The sequence below is a fragment of the Melospiza melodia genome, chromosome 5 (assembly GCF_035770615.1).
Source record: "Melospiza melodia melodia isolate bMelMel2 chromosome 5, bMelMel2.pri, whole genome shotgun sequence".
NCBI lineage: Eukaryota > Metazoa > Chordata > Aves > Passeriformes > Passerellidae > Melospiza > Melospiza melodia.
The window spans coordinates 85,407,475-85,425,471 of NC_086198.1; the positions used below are offsets into that span (position 1 = coordinate 85,407,475).

The following is a 17,997-nucleotide window of genomic DNA, read 5'->3' on the forward strand; positions in this document are numbered from 1 at the left end:
ATGTATAACAATGCATTTGGCTTTATAAAAAAAGAGTGACAGAGAATACAAGTGATATTTGTAAATGCCCATGTTACCAGAACATGTAAGATAGATCTATACTGTGGCTGTGTCACTATTTCTGTCTTTCTCACCCCACAAGTTTAATGTTTAAGTATGTTACACCTACTCTCGAATTACTGATCTTAATGGAGTGTAAAATCTAATACTGTTTTAGGAGAACTCCAGTAGAAAATAAACCAGTTGCCTCTCCAGTAGAAAATAAACCAGTTGATCTGCAAGCTTAACAAATTTGTCTCTACACAACTAGACTACCAACCTTGTAATCCCAAAGACTGAGAACAAGTTTGACAACACCTATTGTCTAAGAAAGACATGTTGACTGAAATGTAATTATGCTTTTCTCTTGTTGAAATCCCTCAGTTTCCAATTTTGCCTGTGACTGATGACAGGCAAGCTAGCTCACAGCTGTCCAGGTGTGGTGGGTTGATGCTGGCTGTAAGCCAGACACCCACCCAAGCCTCTCTCGCCCCTCTGCAGCTGGATGGGGAGAGAAAATACAAGGGTTCATGAGCTGAGATAAAGACAGAGAGGTTACTCATCAAATACCACCACAGGCAGAACAGGCTCAGATTAGAGATATTAACTGAATTTATTACTAACAAAATCAGACCATGATAATGAGAAGTAAAATAAAACTCTCAAAACACCTTCCACCCCCACCCCCAGCTCTACCTCCTGCCCAGCAGCACAGAGAGACAGGGAATTGGGGTTACGGTCAGTTCATCACAAGTATTTCTCTTGCTTCTCAGGAAGAGGAGCCCTTCTGCTCCAACATGAACCCCCCCATGGGAGACAGCTCTCCATGAACTTCTCTGACACGAGCCCATCTCATGAGTACAGATCTCTGCCAGCTGCTGCAGCACAGGTCCAGGTCACTCTCCATGAGGTGAGTGACCAAATACAGAATGCTCCAGAAGGGGCTCTGCTCTCCACATGGTCACAGCCTCCTGTCAGGTGGATTCTGCATCCTCATCCTCGATCTCCATGGGCTGCAGGGGCACAGCTGCTTCACCACAGGCTGCACAAGCTCCAGGAGAATCCCAGCTCTAGTGCCCAGAGCACCTCCTCCCCCTCCTTCTGCACTGACCTTGGTGTCTGCAGAATCATTTCTCTCACATGTTCTCAACCTACTCTTCTCTGGCTGCAATTATAACTGCTCAATACAGACTGTGGGGTTTTTTTTCCTTCTTAAAAATGTTATCACAGAGATAACCACCACTGGCTCAGCCTTCATCAGTGGCACATCCATCTTTGGAGCTGCCAGGGATTGACTCTGCTGGACATGGATGAAGCTTCTAGTAGCTTCTCAGAGAAGCCACCCTGCTACCAAAGCTTGGCCATGCAAGCCCAATATACCAGGTTATACCTTAGGTTATACCTTTTTTTGAACACTGGCAGTTAAACATGAACACTCTGTTCTGAAAAGTTCTTGATATACCGGGGGGAAGGGGGGGGGGGGTGTTTGTTTTAAAAATGAGCTTTCCTCCTTACAAAGCTTGTAGGACAAGTCCTACTTCAAAATGTTCATTCCTAGTGTATTTTGCTTTTAAACATTCTCTCTTTTGTTACTAAGGGACTTAAAAGCAGTTCATACAATGTAATCATAGACTTTTGCTCCTTTCAGGATTCAAGAAGGAAATTTTTACTGAACACATACTTCTACACCATTAACAACAATTTTATCATCATCCAGTAGCAGGCTAATAAAATTAAGATTCCTTTAGTTTCTAAACACATTTAAGCTTCTTTTAATTTTCTGGGCATGACAACACTGAATCTTCCTCGCTATCTCCAGGTTTCATCATCTTCTCTATGTCTTAACTAATCTGTACTAATTAACTGCTATCCATCTTAATTCCCATACAAAATTACTTCAAAATCATTTGGATGAGAAGACAGTAGCCAATAAGGAATCCCATTCTACCACAGGCCACTGCAATTACATCTAATTTTCAGCCTCTTAAACTCTTAAGTCACATTTGCACCATTTCAGCTAAAGCATGTTCCTTTGCCATAATTCAATTTAGCTGTGTATATGCACCTTTCTGACAAGAAAAACAAATAATCTTGCACTCTATTGATACTATTTAGAAGCATCTAAAATAACGTCAAAGTATTTCTGCCTAGCATACACCAATTTTAGTCTAGCTACTAAGCCTAATGAACTTAAAGCACATAGTGGCAATGGTACCTACAGCACACTTTCCTATTCTCAAGAGTACAGCAGGTCACACCACTTTAGATTCAACAGCGATACACACAGAGATTCTATTATGATGCTCAACAGAGGCCCCAAAATGTCATTAATCAAAAGGGTTAAAGTAGTTCTAGACTTCACTACAGAAGCTAAACCAGACTTGAATTTCATGCCAACCACCCAAACTAAGACTAGGTCCAGGCAGAGCCAACTCCAGTGACCCTGGGTAGTACCATCAACTGACACATGGACAACTCCAGACTGCAGAGCACAGGGTGCTAGCTTACCAAGGCATGTTTTAAAGTGATCCAGTAATACAGTGTCAGATGCTTTTATGCTCAATTATGTACACTTACAAGCATGTACGGTGTGCAGCATTTTATTCAGAATTTGCTTATAATACATTATGTCCTGCAAATGAACCCTGTGAAAATCAAATAACCTGTTCACACAAAAGAACACTGTAGCACTGGCAGGTCTGGAGTCTAGAGCCATTTGCCAAAGGAGGACACTTATCCCATGCCCTGCAGTGATGGTTTTAACAGTTATTTGGAGTAATACATAGCACGTGATGTAGCAAGCACAAAATTCATAAACCAGAAGGCCACGCATTTGTGCTTTGTGAAAGGCTGAAGACCAGCCTGACCCAGCATCTTGCTAGAAAAATAAAATCTGCTGAAACAGCAGGACAGCAGTGCTCCTTTCTCTTGCCACCAATTTTCACCCTTCTGCAACAGCTGTTTCACTAATTCACACATTTAAGTACCCAGCTAGTCTGAACTCAAGTTCAAACTAAAACCAAGCAGGTAGGTTTCTAAGCCACTATCACTGAAAGTAATTCTTCCTACCTGTACTTTAACTTACAGCAATACTCCTATCAAAGGACGAATGTAAAAGTCAAGAGTATTTGCTTTCATAGTGACAGTCATTGCTTTGGTTTTTTAAGGGAGCTGACCTGCCAGAAGACACTTTAATCAAATGTCTTACAACTCATGCAAGAGGCAACACATCTTTATGGCTGGAAAGTCTACTCAAGAAACCAGGGTTCCTTTAGCATCACAAGTTACTTGTACCACATCCCCCCTTGGCATAGTTAAGGTTGTGTTTGCTTATAAGAAAGACATTGAGATGATCCACATCCCTTGAAAAATATTTCTTCAAGAGTACTAACTGAAAGAAGAATGAGTTGAAAAATGTTTTTGCTAGCTGCACTTCCCCTACTAAAAACACATTTAGGTTGACTGAGGCCAGCAACTTTTCAAAATGCCTACAGGTTTTTTAACCTCTTCTCCATCTCAGTTCACCAATATGGACACTAAAAAGAGCTTCAAAGAAAGACCAGGACTAAGAAAAAAAAAAACCACCCCAGGTTATTTCAAGTAAAGTATTTAAAATTTCTAGAAAATCCCCATTTCCTGATGCAGTTTAGCTTAAGTGCTTGTATACAATACTCCTTTGCAGGGCATGGAGTCTATTTCTGAGACCTAACTCCCTGAACTTAAGGTACATAAAGTCTCCAGGCTAACACTGCAAGTTATTGATAAAAAACCAAAACCTGAACACTCTTATTAAAGCTACTACTAAAAGCTAACCAGCAGAACCAAATGGTTATTCTTCAGATAAGTTGTACAATACATGTGAGCAGAATTATCTTTTCAATAAAAACCAAGGACGCTCTCAGGCACCCCAATCTTTGGAGTTCCCATCAGGACAAACCTAGGGTTCATTCTCTGGGTTTCTGCTTTTGAAGTACTTGAGATGATGAGCATTTTGATTTTAGAAATGCCTTGCATACCATTTACATTACAGATATGTACAATGTCAAAGGACCTAAAGTGTATGGCAGGTAAACCTCAGGTTATTCAAACAATAAACTAGAAAAGGAAACTGTTTTAGTCTACACAAGTCACTTGAAGCAGTTTCTGCATGAAACAATGAACAGAAGAAAATACCTCTTGTCCAGTAAGAAAGAGCAAGAGATCTCCTTCTTCTTCTTCACACATGTGGATTTGTATCACTGTTCGAATGGCAGCCTCAAGGTAGTCCCTTTCAGGTTCTGGAGTATAGAATATCTCCACAGGATGGGTGCGACCCGGGATAGTTAGCAGAGGACAGTTATCAAAATAGATCTGAAACTTGCCAGCATCTAAAGTAGCGCTCATAACTATAACCTGTAGAGTTGGAGGACAAAAAGTTACTCAACATTTAGAACTTGTGACATGTTACACATGCAATGTGTAATTTTAAGAAAGTAAATTGCTGACTGCGACATACGAATGCTTTTATTACCTGAATACAGCACCCTTGTTATAAAGATTCAAAAATTTTCAAGTCAAATACATAAGGTTAAGCTACAATTGTATTGTTTCTAGGAGCTTCCTCAATACAAAACAGGTACAGAATTTCCTAGGGTTAGCCTTCTAATATACATTATCACAGATCAAAAAAACAGTAATAAAAATCAGCTAATGGTAAGCACACAAATACTTTATCCAGTATGACTGCAACTAGAACAGAGATGCTGTTGGACTTCATCATTACTGACCTTCAGGTCAGATCTTTGTCTTACAACTTCCTTCAAAACTCCCATCAAGATATCCGTAGCCAGTGTTCTCTCATGGGCCTCATCAAGGATTATAACACCATAGCGCTCCAGCAAAGGATCGTTCATTGCTTCCCGAAGCAACATTCCATCAGTCATGTACCTGAACAAACAGAAACCACTCCAACTTACACTCTGCTTGTTAGGCTGGATGCAGAATCCTCTTCCATATTCACTACATTGCTTGAACTAAGCTTTTAATCAACTTTTTAAATGTACTAACACCAGCAAACTACTTCCAGCACTGTAACATGCCCATTTTAAGTTTTTAAATAGAAATAGAGTATAAATGGAATCTGGGATTATGGGGGAAAGCTTAAAAGAAAAGGGGTGGGGGGAAGGGGAAACAAAGTTTAGTAACATTTACAATAGTTGTAGAGTATTACTGGCAGATATCCACACCTGAGCTCAAGAAACAGGCAAAGAAAGGGGAAAACACCATCTAAAATCCAAGATGTCCTGTTTCTGCAATTGTTCTCCTTTTCTGTCTGCAGATCATCTGTTCACTTCTTGCTTTTCTGGTACTGTTACATTTTTTTCCATATTATCTTTATGCCCAGTCCTTTACCTACTTGTACGACCAAAGAGAAGTCGCCTCTTGATAGAAAAGCATTGATCCTTGAACGACACTGACGTTTTTAACAGAGCATTCTGAATGTAATCCACAAATGATGTATTAAATGCACCTGTTTCCTGGTAGCACAGGAATCTATAGCAGCTGACAAGTAAAACACTCCTGTGTGTCTCAGAGCCAGGTATAGAGCAGTTGTGAACCTTTGGAAAGTTCTCTTTATGGAAATAAGTTACTGAACTTCACCAGAAGTAGAGTAGAAGACACCACACATAAACTATCAGCTTAATGTACAACAAAGAGAAACTGCCATGTTGAAGGGCTTTATTATGAATAGCACCTTAAGAATAAAACATTTATTCAGATCACCTCCTTTTTTATGGATAATTTAAAATTAATTTCTATAGGGTGCAGTGCTTTCTTTAGGAGGAATGAGTAATTTCCAACTCTTTTCATGCCTCACACCTCTCATTTCTCTCAGCTCATGCTACAGCTCCCATGTCTCTTTCCCACTCAGACAAAAGCACCAATCCACAGAATCACTCCCTTATTAGTCCTTTCATAACTTTGCTCTCATCCTTCACTACCCTGTTGTTCCCCCACCTCCAAGAATGCTGTTACACCTTTACCTGACAGCTGTCACACTTACTTCAGGATGGTTTTAGCACTGCTGCAATCCTCAAAGCGAATGGAGTAGCCAACCTCCTGGCCCAGCATGACGTCCATCTCGTCGGCCACGCGCTGTGCCACGCTCATGGCAGCCACCCGCCGCGGCTGCGTACACGCCACTCCCCTCTTGGGGCCCGGCAGCGAGCGCATGTAGTCCACGCACCACTGAGGGATCTGCACCAACAAATTCAGGGATCAACACACTTCAAATGGTCACACACAATCTGGCATCTTTATACTGAACTCTAAGTCAGTTAGAATTCCACAGAGACGTCAACTGCACACGCAAAACCAGGCAAAGCAGGAGAGACTGGACCAGAAATAGGCTAGTTAGTTGGATTCAGCGCCACTAAATAAGGCATACTCTTGTTGTATGTACATATCTATCTGTGAAGTTATCAAGGAAACACATAGGTTCAAAGTACATTTTACCCATGCTAGATCAATACCTTTTACAGGTACTTGGCAGCAGCCAACATGCTCCAGAGCAACCAAAATTAGCCCTAACACACACAAGATTTGAGATCAGTAGCACAATTAAAGTTCTAAGTAAGTAAAATGTATTTTGTGTCTTGAAAAAGTAATGCTTATTAATATGTTTAAGTAAAAATAATTATTTTAGTAATAAAGAATTGTCTTAGCCAGTAAGTGCAACAAATAAAATGAACAGACAATTATGTTCGTTAAGTTTAATACTGTTCTTTGGAAATTTCATCAACCAGATATAAAACCCCTATGCTTTCCTTCCTTTGTTAGCACTCCTTTTATTTGCCAGTCTGTAGTTTTCTGCTCCTATTAGGAATCTGGAAACAGTAAGAATCATCCAAAATAAGATTTATTCAGAATTCCTATAGTCAGTAACAGTTTGAGGGAGATTATTCTCAACATGTTCTCAGTGTGACACTTTGTGAGGAGACATCTCCAGGCCAAACTAGTTCCAAGCCTACAGACCAAAAAACCCACCTGATCTTAGTAATTACTTTCCAAGGATTCTTAAAAGCACAAAGAGGAAAAGAAAACATACCCTTTATACATGGAATTCCAATGAGGAATAAGAGAGAAAGCAGTATAATTTAAACCAGGAGAATGTCAGTTCTTCATTATTACATTTTCATAGCAAAATGGACATAAGTAAACATAAAGACATAACCAGAAGCAGATCAGTGTAGCCTTAAGCATTTTTTAGTGAAGAATATACTTCCACTATAAATACAGGAATAAAGCAAACAGAATCAAAATATGACAGGAGCCTACTAGACTGCTGTGAAGAACTCAAATTTCTGAAAATCCTATTCAAAACTAGAACTAATAGCAGTTCTTGAACACTAACAGCGGCAACATGAAACCTATCTTGTAACATATACATGCCTCCCCAGCTTCCCAAGTCACTAGTAACAGCTCAACTAAGTGTATTAGTATATGTAAGTATATTAGGTGAAGCTTTTTGACTTGAAACAGAGCAAGCCCTGAAATAAATTTTGAACCAACAGGTCTGCCAAGCCACTGCAGCATGAAATAAAACCAATTTAAAATTGATTTTCCAGTAAGCAACAAAACCTTCAGCAGTGGTGTCAAATGAAAGAAAAGGGCTCCACAGATTTCCCTGTGCTAAGCTGATACAGGCAAGCACCCAAAGACTTTTCCTGTCCAGCTTTCAAAGACACACAAATACTGGGAAAAAGGACTATGCCATACTGCATTTTTTTACTTCACTCATGTCTGGGAATATACTCTCATTTGGTTATTATGAAACCCAGGCTAAAGTTAATCTCACTGACAGAAAAAAACCCACCCTATACCATCATCAAAATCCCAGACTTTCTGCATAAAAAGGTCATTTTATCAGTATCAAAAGCAGGAGGAATGGCTTTAGCACCATTTCACCTCAAGGACTTTCTCAAGTAAGATTTTCAAGTATGACTTCCATAAACATGAGGAGGTAGTGACTACACACAGTGGCCTCTAAGATCGAGGATAAATGGACTAAGGGTTGTTAAACACTACTTCAAAGCCAAAGGAACCTCATCATTCTAAGGAATGCATAGCAAGAGACAGAAGAGCACTGCCCTTTCTGGCTTTTTTGAGCCTCTCCAACAGCTTGAAAACTTCCTCAGTTAAAAGTTACAGGGTAGAATTCTCTGAATTTTTCATTATTTGAGAACCTGTATCAGTTCTCCTGCACACTAAAGGACAAGGATTAAGCTATATTCCACATCACCCTTTTTCTGGACTTTGTCAAAAAGCCCTGCTAAAGAAGTGGCATCACTTATGTTACACCAATACACAAAGGAGATGCCACTCTACCATTGTCTTTACCAGAGTGAAATTATACCAGAACCACATATGATCCCAGATTTAAGAGTGAATGCTGCAATTACAGGAAGGAATTACCCCTTCCTAAGAGAAATCTGGCACACCTATTCCACCACTGCGCCTGCTTGCAGTGCATTTAGAAAAACCACTTAACTTCAAAGGTTAAGTTTAAATCACCAATCAAAGTACTGCAAACCCTAAAGAACTGAAAATTAATGCCTTGGCTTCCAATATACTTCTTCAGTGCTTTGGGGTTTAAGTATATGTAAAACAAGTGAGAAAAGTGTCTCCATTTTTCCATTGTCTGAGCCAAGCATTTCCAAGCCTGGGTGTTCTACACAACTAATGGGAAAACATGCACATAATCATAGAATCACAAAATGGTTTCAGGTGGAAGGAATCTTAAAGATCATCTGGTTTCAACCATCCTGCAATGGCCAAGGATGCCATCCACCAGACCAGCCTGCTACAAGCCCCATCCAACCTGGCCTTAAACACCTGCAGGGATGAGGCACTCCCCAACTTCTCCAGGAACCTGTTCTGCCATTCTACCACTCTGACACTGAACAATTAGTAACACCTAATGTAAATCTCCCCTCTCTCAGTTTAAAAGTCATTTCTCCTTGACCTACCCCTATCTGCCCATGTAAAAAGTCACTCTCCATGTTTTTCTAAGTCCTCTTCAGGTACTGAAAGGCCACAATGAGGCCTCCCTGGAGCCTTCTCTTCTCCAGGCTGAACAATCCCAACTCTCTCAACCTGTCTAAATAGGAGAGGTGCAGATAATCAGGGAAGGGACTTGAAAGACAGCAGCTCAATATCAAAAACATATTTACTACTGTATAGCCTTCTATTATCACAATGAAAGAAGATATTAATTTTGGAAATAATATTTTTCAAATATTGCTTGCTTTTATTTGTATAAGGGTGACATTAACAGCTTATGTACACCTGCAGTTCGAGCATTAAAGGATTTCTTAACTGCAGAAAAGTATTAATCTTGCTCAGATTGATGAATTTAAGAAAAACAATCATCCCCCAACAGGTTTTAAGACAGCAATTGACCACAAAAATGATGTGACACTACCATATGCAAAATGAAGTTTTCATTAAGTGGCACCAGGACAATTTTTAGTAGTATGTCCCTAGAGACACTGTCAGTTGTTTAAAAATGTATCTGCAACTTCACAGAGCAAATTCAGAGGAAGCAGGGAAGCTTCCAAGACAGCTTACATGCTTCTGGTAGCTTAAATCCCATTTTTAGGAAAGATGTGTAACATTACTGAAACCCTTTCAGAAACTAAGGTTGAAGTAGTAAGATAATGCAGGAAAAGCTTCGTGCCTGAGGAATGACATTGATACAACCTTTAGATCTTTAAATTTTCAGATCACAACAAGTAATATTGTTTTCATAAATGTAAGCACCATTTTTAACATAATATTTGGGCTACTGCATCTTCTAAATCACTACATAATCAAACCTTTCTGAAGAATTCTATAGAGACCTGGTCCTGGCTTATACAGTTAAAAAAATATAGATAATATCATAATACTACCTGCTAACATAACATTGGTTCCTAGAATGTGCAGCAAGGTCCTGTAACTTTAGATAGTTTAGGCACAGCTATAAAAGATAGTAAATATACTATGTCCTTCACATTTTCTCAACATCCAAAATTGTATGACCAAAAGTTTACAACTTAAAGCTAGCTATAATCCATTTTAAAAAGTCTAAAATATTCTTCTGGTTTTATTTTCAGCCTAGGTGAAAGGATTTTATCAGATTACACAACAAAACCTCTTTTCCATTAGTTTTCAACACAGACTTTAAACAGCAAACTAGAGGATAGTTTTGAACAAGTTTGCCCTGCTATAAATACCCAGGTGTTCCTTGTATATTAGATATTCCCTGTTCACTGGTCCTCAAAATTTTTCTTAAGGCTTAAGGAGGCTCTGCACATCTGTTATCACTGCTTTTGGTGCTGAGGAAGACTTTTAAAACCATCAGTCTACTAAAAAAAAAAAAAAAAGAAAAAAGTGATTTTCAACTGCAGCACTAAAAAGCTTTACAACCTCTGAGAGGTTTCAGCACCAAAGAACACAAGACTCCACCTTTCAAGTTTGAGCACCACTAAAAGCTAATCAGATGTCAGAACTGTATCTGACACTTCAATTCCTTTTATCTGTAGCAGTAGGTTTCATAAAACATGAACAAGTTCATACTTTGTAGCTGCCATCTACACAGACAGCTAAATAAATTATTTGGAGCCACCACTTCAGTTTGTGGATTAGTACACATCTGTCCCACCATTAAAGCTCTATCTTCCTCTAAACCTACCAATTATAAAGCTCAGTGGAAGCAGGAGCCTGGAAACAGTACTGGATTTTTGAAGTGGAAGACGCTGCAAAATTCTCCGCACCTTTTGCACTCATTAAGCAAATATAACATTCATCACATTAGTTTTGCACACAGTTTGTGAAGTATTCTTACACAAATTATTTCTCACACACAACCATGACCTTTAAAAAAATGCAGTATCATATAGATATGAACTCACCTGTGTTGTTTTACCAGACCCAGTCTCTCCAACCAGCACAAATGACTGGTGCCTAACCAAAATATCCGTAAATCTTTCCTTATATTCCCAGACAGGAAGCTGTAGCCTTTTTTTCAGGATATCATAATATCGTGGGGTATGTGGCAGATTTGTGAAAGGGTTAATACTGTGTGGAATCATTGCTGGCTTTATGGCTGGTAACCCAGCAGATGCATAGTAGGTGGAGTTGGATGCAGGGCGCAGATCTTTCTCCTTGTCCCTCTCCCTGTCACGATCTCGGTCTCTGTCGCGGTCCCTGTCCCGGTCCTTGGAACGGTCATCCCGGTCCCTGTCCCGCTCCCGATCTTTGCTAAAATGGGGCAAGAGCACAGCAGAAAATGAGACACTTGAATATTTCGGTGCAGAGGAGGAATTTTAATACAAAGCAACGCTAACGGTGCCCAACCCCAATCTTCAAAGTCTTGTAGGCAGCCACCTGGGAGGATAAGCACCAAGCAGTAACAGCAGCACACAGGATGCATCCTCAACATTAGACACAGCTACACTTATTGTACCCAAACACAGCAACAGCTCCTCTCATTACAGGCAAGACTGAATAAAGCTATCACATGGAGAGATGAATGTTTTAACTCCCTTCATATCTCATGATTATAAAGAATCAGCTGTGCAGTGTAGTTATCTCACCTCTCCCCATCCTTACTTGCTGCTGCAGAAAAATAAGATAGTAGTGGTTTTGCCTATCCACCAAAGGAATTATACCCATCCAAAAAACTAACTCAAGATAATAAGCAATAACTGCAATAATGGAAGCAAAGTTTGATTTCATTGTTCCACAATTACTCTGCAGCTTTATTTTTGTTTCAAGTCTTACACAAAATTCTGACTTCATCAACTTTGGTTGTTGAGTCTGGAACTTAAGACTTAAACCCAGCTACTACAGTTCACAGAATCAGAATAATCTAGGTTGGAAATGACCCAGCTACTACAGTTCACAGAATCAGAATAATCTAGGTTGGAAATGACCCTTAAGACCATGGAGTTCAACTGTTAACCCAACACTATCAAGCTGCACAGTATCTTCTCCAGTATCACCTCCTACCACACACCTGAACAGCCCTTATGTATTTGCATTTGTTCCAAATATTAAGTAGAAAAATTCACTGCATGTGCAAAAGAAAAACAATATTCTCAAACTCTGACCTAAGTCTTTTTGAGAGTTTCTGATTCTGCAAGTCCATGTACTTGTTCCTGCACATAATCCCCCTCTTCCTACAAACACACTTACAAAAGAATCCTTAGTTTGACCCAAAAACTATTTTATTAAAAATTCCTAATCAGGACTTTGAAACAAGCCCTGCTTCACAAAAACAATCAATTTCATTTTAAACTAGATCAAGTTAAAAAGATTAGTGGCATCTTTGCCTGCAAAACGGAAGGCACCCTCAGCTTTGTCTCTTTTTGTACATTAACTGAAATCCCATCAAAAAGGCAAAACAAACTAAGTCAACACCAGCTTTATAGTAAGTGCACATAAAAACATGTCTAGGATATGTTAATCAAAAAACAAAACCTCGCCCTCCTTCTTCACCAACACTCAGGCAGATCTAGAGACTATGTCCAAAGAAAACTCTTGCCAACACTCCTCTCCACAGCTTTTTTGTTTTGAACATGCATTTGGCACTCAAATGTAACTACTGACATAATACTAAATTCTGAGCTATAGAGAAGATGCAGTAATCAAAATTATATTAGCACTGATTCTATAAATTTTAATTTAAATGTGCTGTGCTTTGGAAACAACCACCACTACTCTTCTTGTATAAATGAATGTAATGTATGCAGCCTTTTTTTTTCTCAGTACTCTAGCTTTAACATCACTTCTAACACAGTCAAATATTGTACAAGCTGTAAAATGCCAGGCAGGTACAGCAGAAGCCAACAGGTTCATATTCTCCACAAGGAAGTTCCCCTAGGAACTAGGCTCCACTATGCTGCTCAGAAAGGTCTAGGAGCCCAACAGCATTCATCAGACAGCAACAAAGCTCTGGGCTTGGCTGAGGAGCTGTTCACCTTCCACACAGCTACAGGTACCAGGACACACAAGTGCATGGGCAGACAGCAACATCACCGGCAGGAAAAAGAAATAAAGGTGTAAAAGTAATTCAAGAATGGTAAAGCCAGGGTAAAATTCAACAACACACTTCACTATAGGCAGAATAAGTCACACTAGCAGTGTGCAGGTTGGGATTTTTACAGTATTCTTTTGTATATGTATGTTTCTGAAGGAAACATATCCTTCACTGGTATCCAGTTAAAGTGCAAATAAACCACACCAACAAAATCGATTCCACAACCATTTACCTAAACAGTATCATGTCAGCAGCTTCTGCATGACACACCATCAAGTGTAGCTACCCACACGCTTCAGCCCCCCGAGGCAGCCCTAGAGCTAAAATGAACAGATCCCCACTGCTGCCCACCCTTCCCAGGTGTCAGCACAAGCATTTCACCAGCCTTGTGAAGAGCCAACCTTCCCACCTGCATTCATTTTAACTCAGATCAGGATCTCTGATCTGGCCTCCTAAACACTCCCTTGTAGCACTTATTTTCTGTGTTGGTAGCTACTAGCATGGGCTTAAAACAAAAATACCTCACGGTCAAAAAGTGAATTAAGTGGACTACAAACACAGTCCATCATGGAAAGTGCCATTAATCCTCCATTTCTCAGTTTCTCCTCTGAACTCTTACAGCTTTTATACTGTACAAACAGAAGGAAAACCTACCAAGCTCTATGTACACTTGAGAAGTAAAACTATTTATGTGTTAATGGAGTTGAGAGTCTATTTCTTTTTTCAAAAAGCAGAAGAGAAGTGGGGCAACCAGATCCTACCACAGAAACAACACAACATACAACATGCCCTCAAACTCACTCTCTAACACAATTATCCAGCAGCACTGTCTGTCCCTGAACTGTTTACCAGTCTTCCATTATTACTGAAGCTCAGCAGACACAGTCCCTTGGTCAGCAAGGAAAAAGAACAATGACAGTTATGCTGCCATATTAATATCCTTAACTTTCCAAAAATGTGGCTTGGCAGTTCTTTACTTATAAACTGTCACATTTTAGCTGCTTTTTCATTATTGCACAGAGAAAACAGAACTCAAACAGGAAAATTTACACTAAAATAATAATTTAATCACATTTGTCTTACACCTGAAACCTGTAACAGCCTTCATGATCAGAAGGGGGCTGGGATTTTTTGCTCTGCTTCTAAGGGCAAGTCTGGTCTGCTACTTGCTTTCACTTCCTTACATTCACACACATGTGAACAGCGAATATGAACATGCACAGACGAAAAAAAGAAGCACTACAGCAATCAAACAAGTACGCTTTTTTGATTAGAAATCATATAAGAAAAAAAAGGACTCAAGGTAAACACTGATCATCACAGTGAAAGCTTAAGCCCATGTAGGAGATCATTAGCATTCTTCCCCACTACTAAACGCAGCAATATTTGATGCAAAAAAGGCAATACAGCTAAAGGAATTTCTGTTCTATACACAAGTCAACCAAATTCAATTAGTCTGAATTATACATCCCACTAGATCACTAACTCTGATGTTACACAACTCAATTATATTTGAAAAGAAAACTAACATATTTTAAAATAGTATGTATGGAATTCACAGAAACTGTAACCAAAAATCTTCCATACAATTTCTACTTTTCCAAAATGTTTTTTACTTCATAGACAATATTTCAAGCCTGGAAGAAAGCAGATATCATGCAGATGTTTAAGGTTACACCAACAATTACAAACATGTTGGCCAAGTAGAACTCATGTGGCACTGCTGCCATGTAGAGCTACTAACACAGGCCTCCACTAACGAGGAACTGAGAAATCTGGGTTCACTTGAAGTAAGTTTCATATTTTGTCAGGCAGTTCAGCTTGGATGCAAGTTCTGAATGTGAAGTGGGAACCATGCAAGGAGCTGATCCAGTTTAATCCAGCTCCAGAAGCTCCTGAACTGCAGAAGGGCTCTGTCAGCACACACAAGGCAGGTACACACACGCTTTTAACAAGACTCCACACATCCTCCTTGCGGCCTTGCATAAGCTGCAAAACCAAACTACTCAAAAATAAACCAACCACGTAACATTAGCACGACTTGTGCTACATGAATTAAGACAGGAGGTCATGTAAGAAAAAGCCATGCTCAGTAATTATGCTTATAGTGAGTTTTTCTCAGTTCTATACCACTTAATGCTTTTACCAGCAGAGGAGAGAACAAAGAAGGGGCACAAAACCAACACTTGCACAGTTTTTAGGTGCCATAAAGGTCAATGTCTTCTAGTTTAACACCGGTGGGAACTCACTGCAGTGCGTACAATATGGTAGGAATAAGAGTGCAGAATAACTTTCATGATAAGTAAAAACAACGACAAAGCCACACCAGAACTATAAAACCCACCAACACACGAACAAGGAAATACTGACCTGTGATTATCTTTACAACCAGCTGGAACAGTTGTACCACATTTAAATAACGCCCCGTTTTGACATAACCACTTGATAATTTTACAAAAGCCTCTACGTACAGAAAAACCGTGTATGTACAGCATTTCTGTACACTCAGAAGAATTATTTCAGTCTCTGGGACAGCCTACAAAAATGCTTTAACTAACACAAATAGCTCGATATATTTTTAAAAACGTGATTATGATGATTCTACAGACAGGAAGTAAGAGTTGAATAATAAACGCTTGTTTTGTTTAGCTAAGAAAAATGAATCAAACTCTAGGGGCTAAAAACTGAAGGTGTACAAGCTTACCCTAAAAAGGCAAGTTTTGCAAAGGCTGTTTGTCAGTCAATATTAACTGCTACATTAGACTTAGAGTTATCCTAACCTTTGAGAACTGAAGGATTTCTCCTAGATAAATAGTCCAAAACAACGCTGATGGACTTAAGCAATTGTTTAATTCACGGAAGTCTCCTGCGCTCCATAAAGAAGGCCAAATAAACACTGCATTTCTTTGTACTCCTTGAAACTTCAAAAATTTACTCTTAACAGCTGCCTGCCTTTCCTCCCCCTCCTGCGCCACTAGAGAAGAAAAGATTATGCGTAAAGAAAGCTCTAAAGTAACGCTGAATTTAAGGACAGCATCAGTGCATTGTCTGTCTTCCTGTAATTACATTAACCTCAACAAAAAATAAGCTGAAGCGTGAGCACCATAGTCCTAAAACTTCAACCTTCGTAAGACTAAGAAAAAAAATAAACACTCCCTTGCCCTCTACCTCAAACCACCATCGACTCTTACTTCAAGCCAAGCACACCACCGAGGGTGACGGGGTGAAAGCCGTTAACAAAGGAACAACGCTCCCACCAGCGCAGGCACTAACAGCACGGGATGCACCCACCTCGTGCTCACCTCTAGGCCCGCGTTTGCCAGACCTTTCAAGCTAAAGAATAGGTAAACAAATACAAAGGAAGAGGGGACAAGGAGTGGGAAGGGCGAACACAAATACGAAAGCGAAGCGCCGCAAACAAAGCGTGCCGTGGGGCCGCGGGCCCAGCAGCGCTCCCCCCCCCCGCCCCAGCCACGGGCGCCCAGCCCAGCCCAGCCCCGTGCCCCGGCGGCCGGGCCGGCGCCTTCCTCCCTCCCTCCCTGCCTGCCTGCCCCCTCCCGGCGCCGCCGCACGAGGCTCTCCCTCTCTCCCTCCCTCCCTCCCGCCCGCTCCGCCGCCATCCGCCCCCCCGAGGGCCCGCCCGCCGGGCCAGGCCCAGCGCTCCGGGGAGCCGCGACACCTCGGGGCCTTCTCGGCCTCTCCCTGCCTCGCACGGCGGTCGCCCCGCGCCCCAGCGAGCTCCAGCCCCGGAAGGGCGGCGGGAGCCAGAGATGGGGCGCGGATGGAGCGGGAGCCGCCGCGATCCCCCCCCACCCGCCCCGCCGCGGGCCGCGACGCCCGCGCCGCCCCTCACCCGTCGGTGGTGCGTTTCTTGCTGGAGCTGTAATCGTCGCCCAGATCGAGGCGGTGGCGCTTGGACATGGCGATGGCGGTCGGTCGGTCTGGCTGGCGCAAGGTCCGTCCGGGTGCGGCGGGCGCGCTGCGCTCCCTCCCCGAGCGGCGGCACGGCGAGGCACGGCCGACAAAATGGCGGCCGGAAGGAAGCGCCGGGAGCGCGCGAGGCGCTGGCGCGCGGGCCCGTTGGCCAAAGCCTCCCCTGGGCGCGAGCCCCGCCCGCCGCGCGCGCGCGCTCCCGCCGCGGCACGAGGTGGGGGGGACAGGGTCGGTGGATCACAGGGTCGGTGGATCACGGCGTCACCGGGCTGGGAAAGGGCCCTGAGATCATCCGGTGCAAGCGTCCGCCCAGCACTACCACCGTAACCACTCAGTCACATCACCCGGTGCCAGATCCACACACCTCGAACACCTCCGGGGATGGTGACTCCACCACCTCCCTGGGCCGCTTATTCCAGTGCCTGAGCAACCCCACACCGAAAGATTTTTTCTAATATCTAATCTGAATCTCCCTCGTCTCAGCTTGAGTCGAAAACCTCCGGCCGGCTCGCTGCAGGCCCAGCAGGAGAGACCAGATCCCCCCTGGCTGCAGCCTCCCGTAGGAAGCCATGAGGCTCCCCCTGAGGCTCCTCAGGGCAGAAGAGCCCCAGCTCCCGGGGCCGTTCCTCACAAGACATGGCTTCCAGACCTTTCACAGGCCCTCTGCCCTTCTCTGGTCACGCTCCAGCACCTCACACAGTGCTCGCTCCCCATCCCTCCAGTCCTGCTCGAGGTTACGCCCTTTGCTCAGCTACTGCAATGAGCACAAGCTCCGGCTGCCTGGCTCTTGGAGCAAGGGTGCACTCACAAACGTGAAAATAGTCAGGAGACATCACCTAGCAGCAGTGACCTGCTCCACAAGTACAGCCAGCTCAGCAAGTGGGGCTTTGTTGTAGTTTCCAGTTCCAAAGATTTGTTGGAATTACTTCAATATAGTTATTAAAATATTTAATGTAGACAAA

The 17,997-nt window shown here is 42.0% G+C and overlaps 1 protein-coding gene across 1 annotated transcript in view; it reads right to left on the reverse strand.

Moving 5' to 3' along the window:
• DHX15 (DEAH-box helicase 15) overlaps positions 1–17,117 on the reverse strand; it is a 45,430-nt gene extending 28,313 nt beyond the window's left edge. Inside the window, exons 1-5 of the mRNA XM_063157728.1 lie at positions 16,956–17,117; positions 10,974–11,322; positions 6,083–6,276; positions 4,806–4,965; positions 4,213–4,431 (exon numbers count right to left, since the gene is read on the reverse strand). Of these exons, the coding sequence (XP_063013798.1) occupies positions 4,213–4,431; positions 4,806–4,965; positions 6,083–6,276; positions 10,974–11,322; positions 16,956–17,023 (990 nt within the window). The 5' untranslated portion in view covers positions 17,024–17,117. The remainder of the gene's footprint in view (positions 1–4,212; positions 4,432–4,805; positions 4,966–6,082; positions 6,277–10,973; positions 11,323–16,955) is intronic.
• Positions 17,118–17,997: the final 880 nt, after the last annotated feature.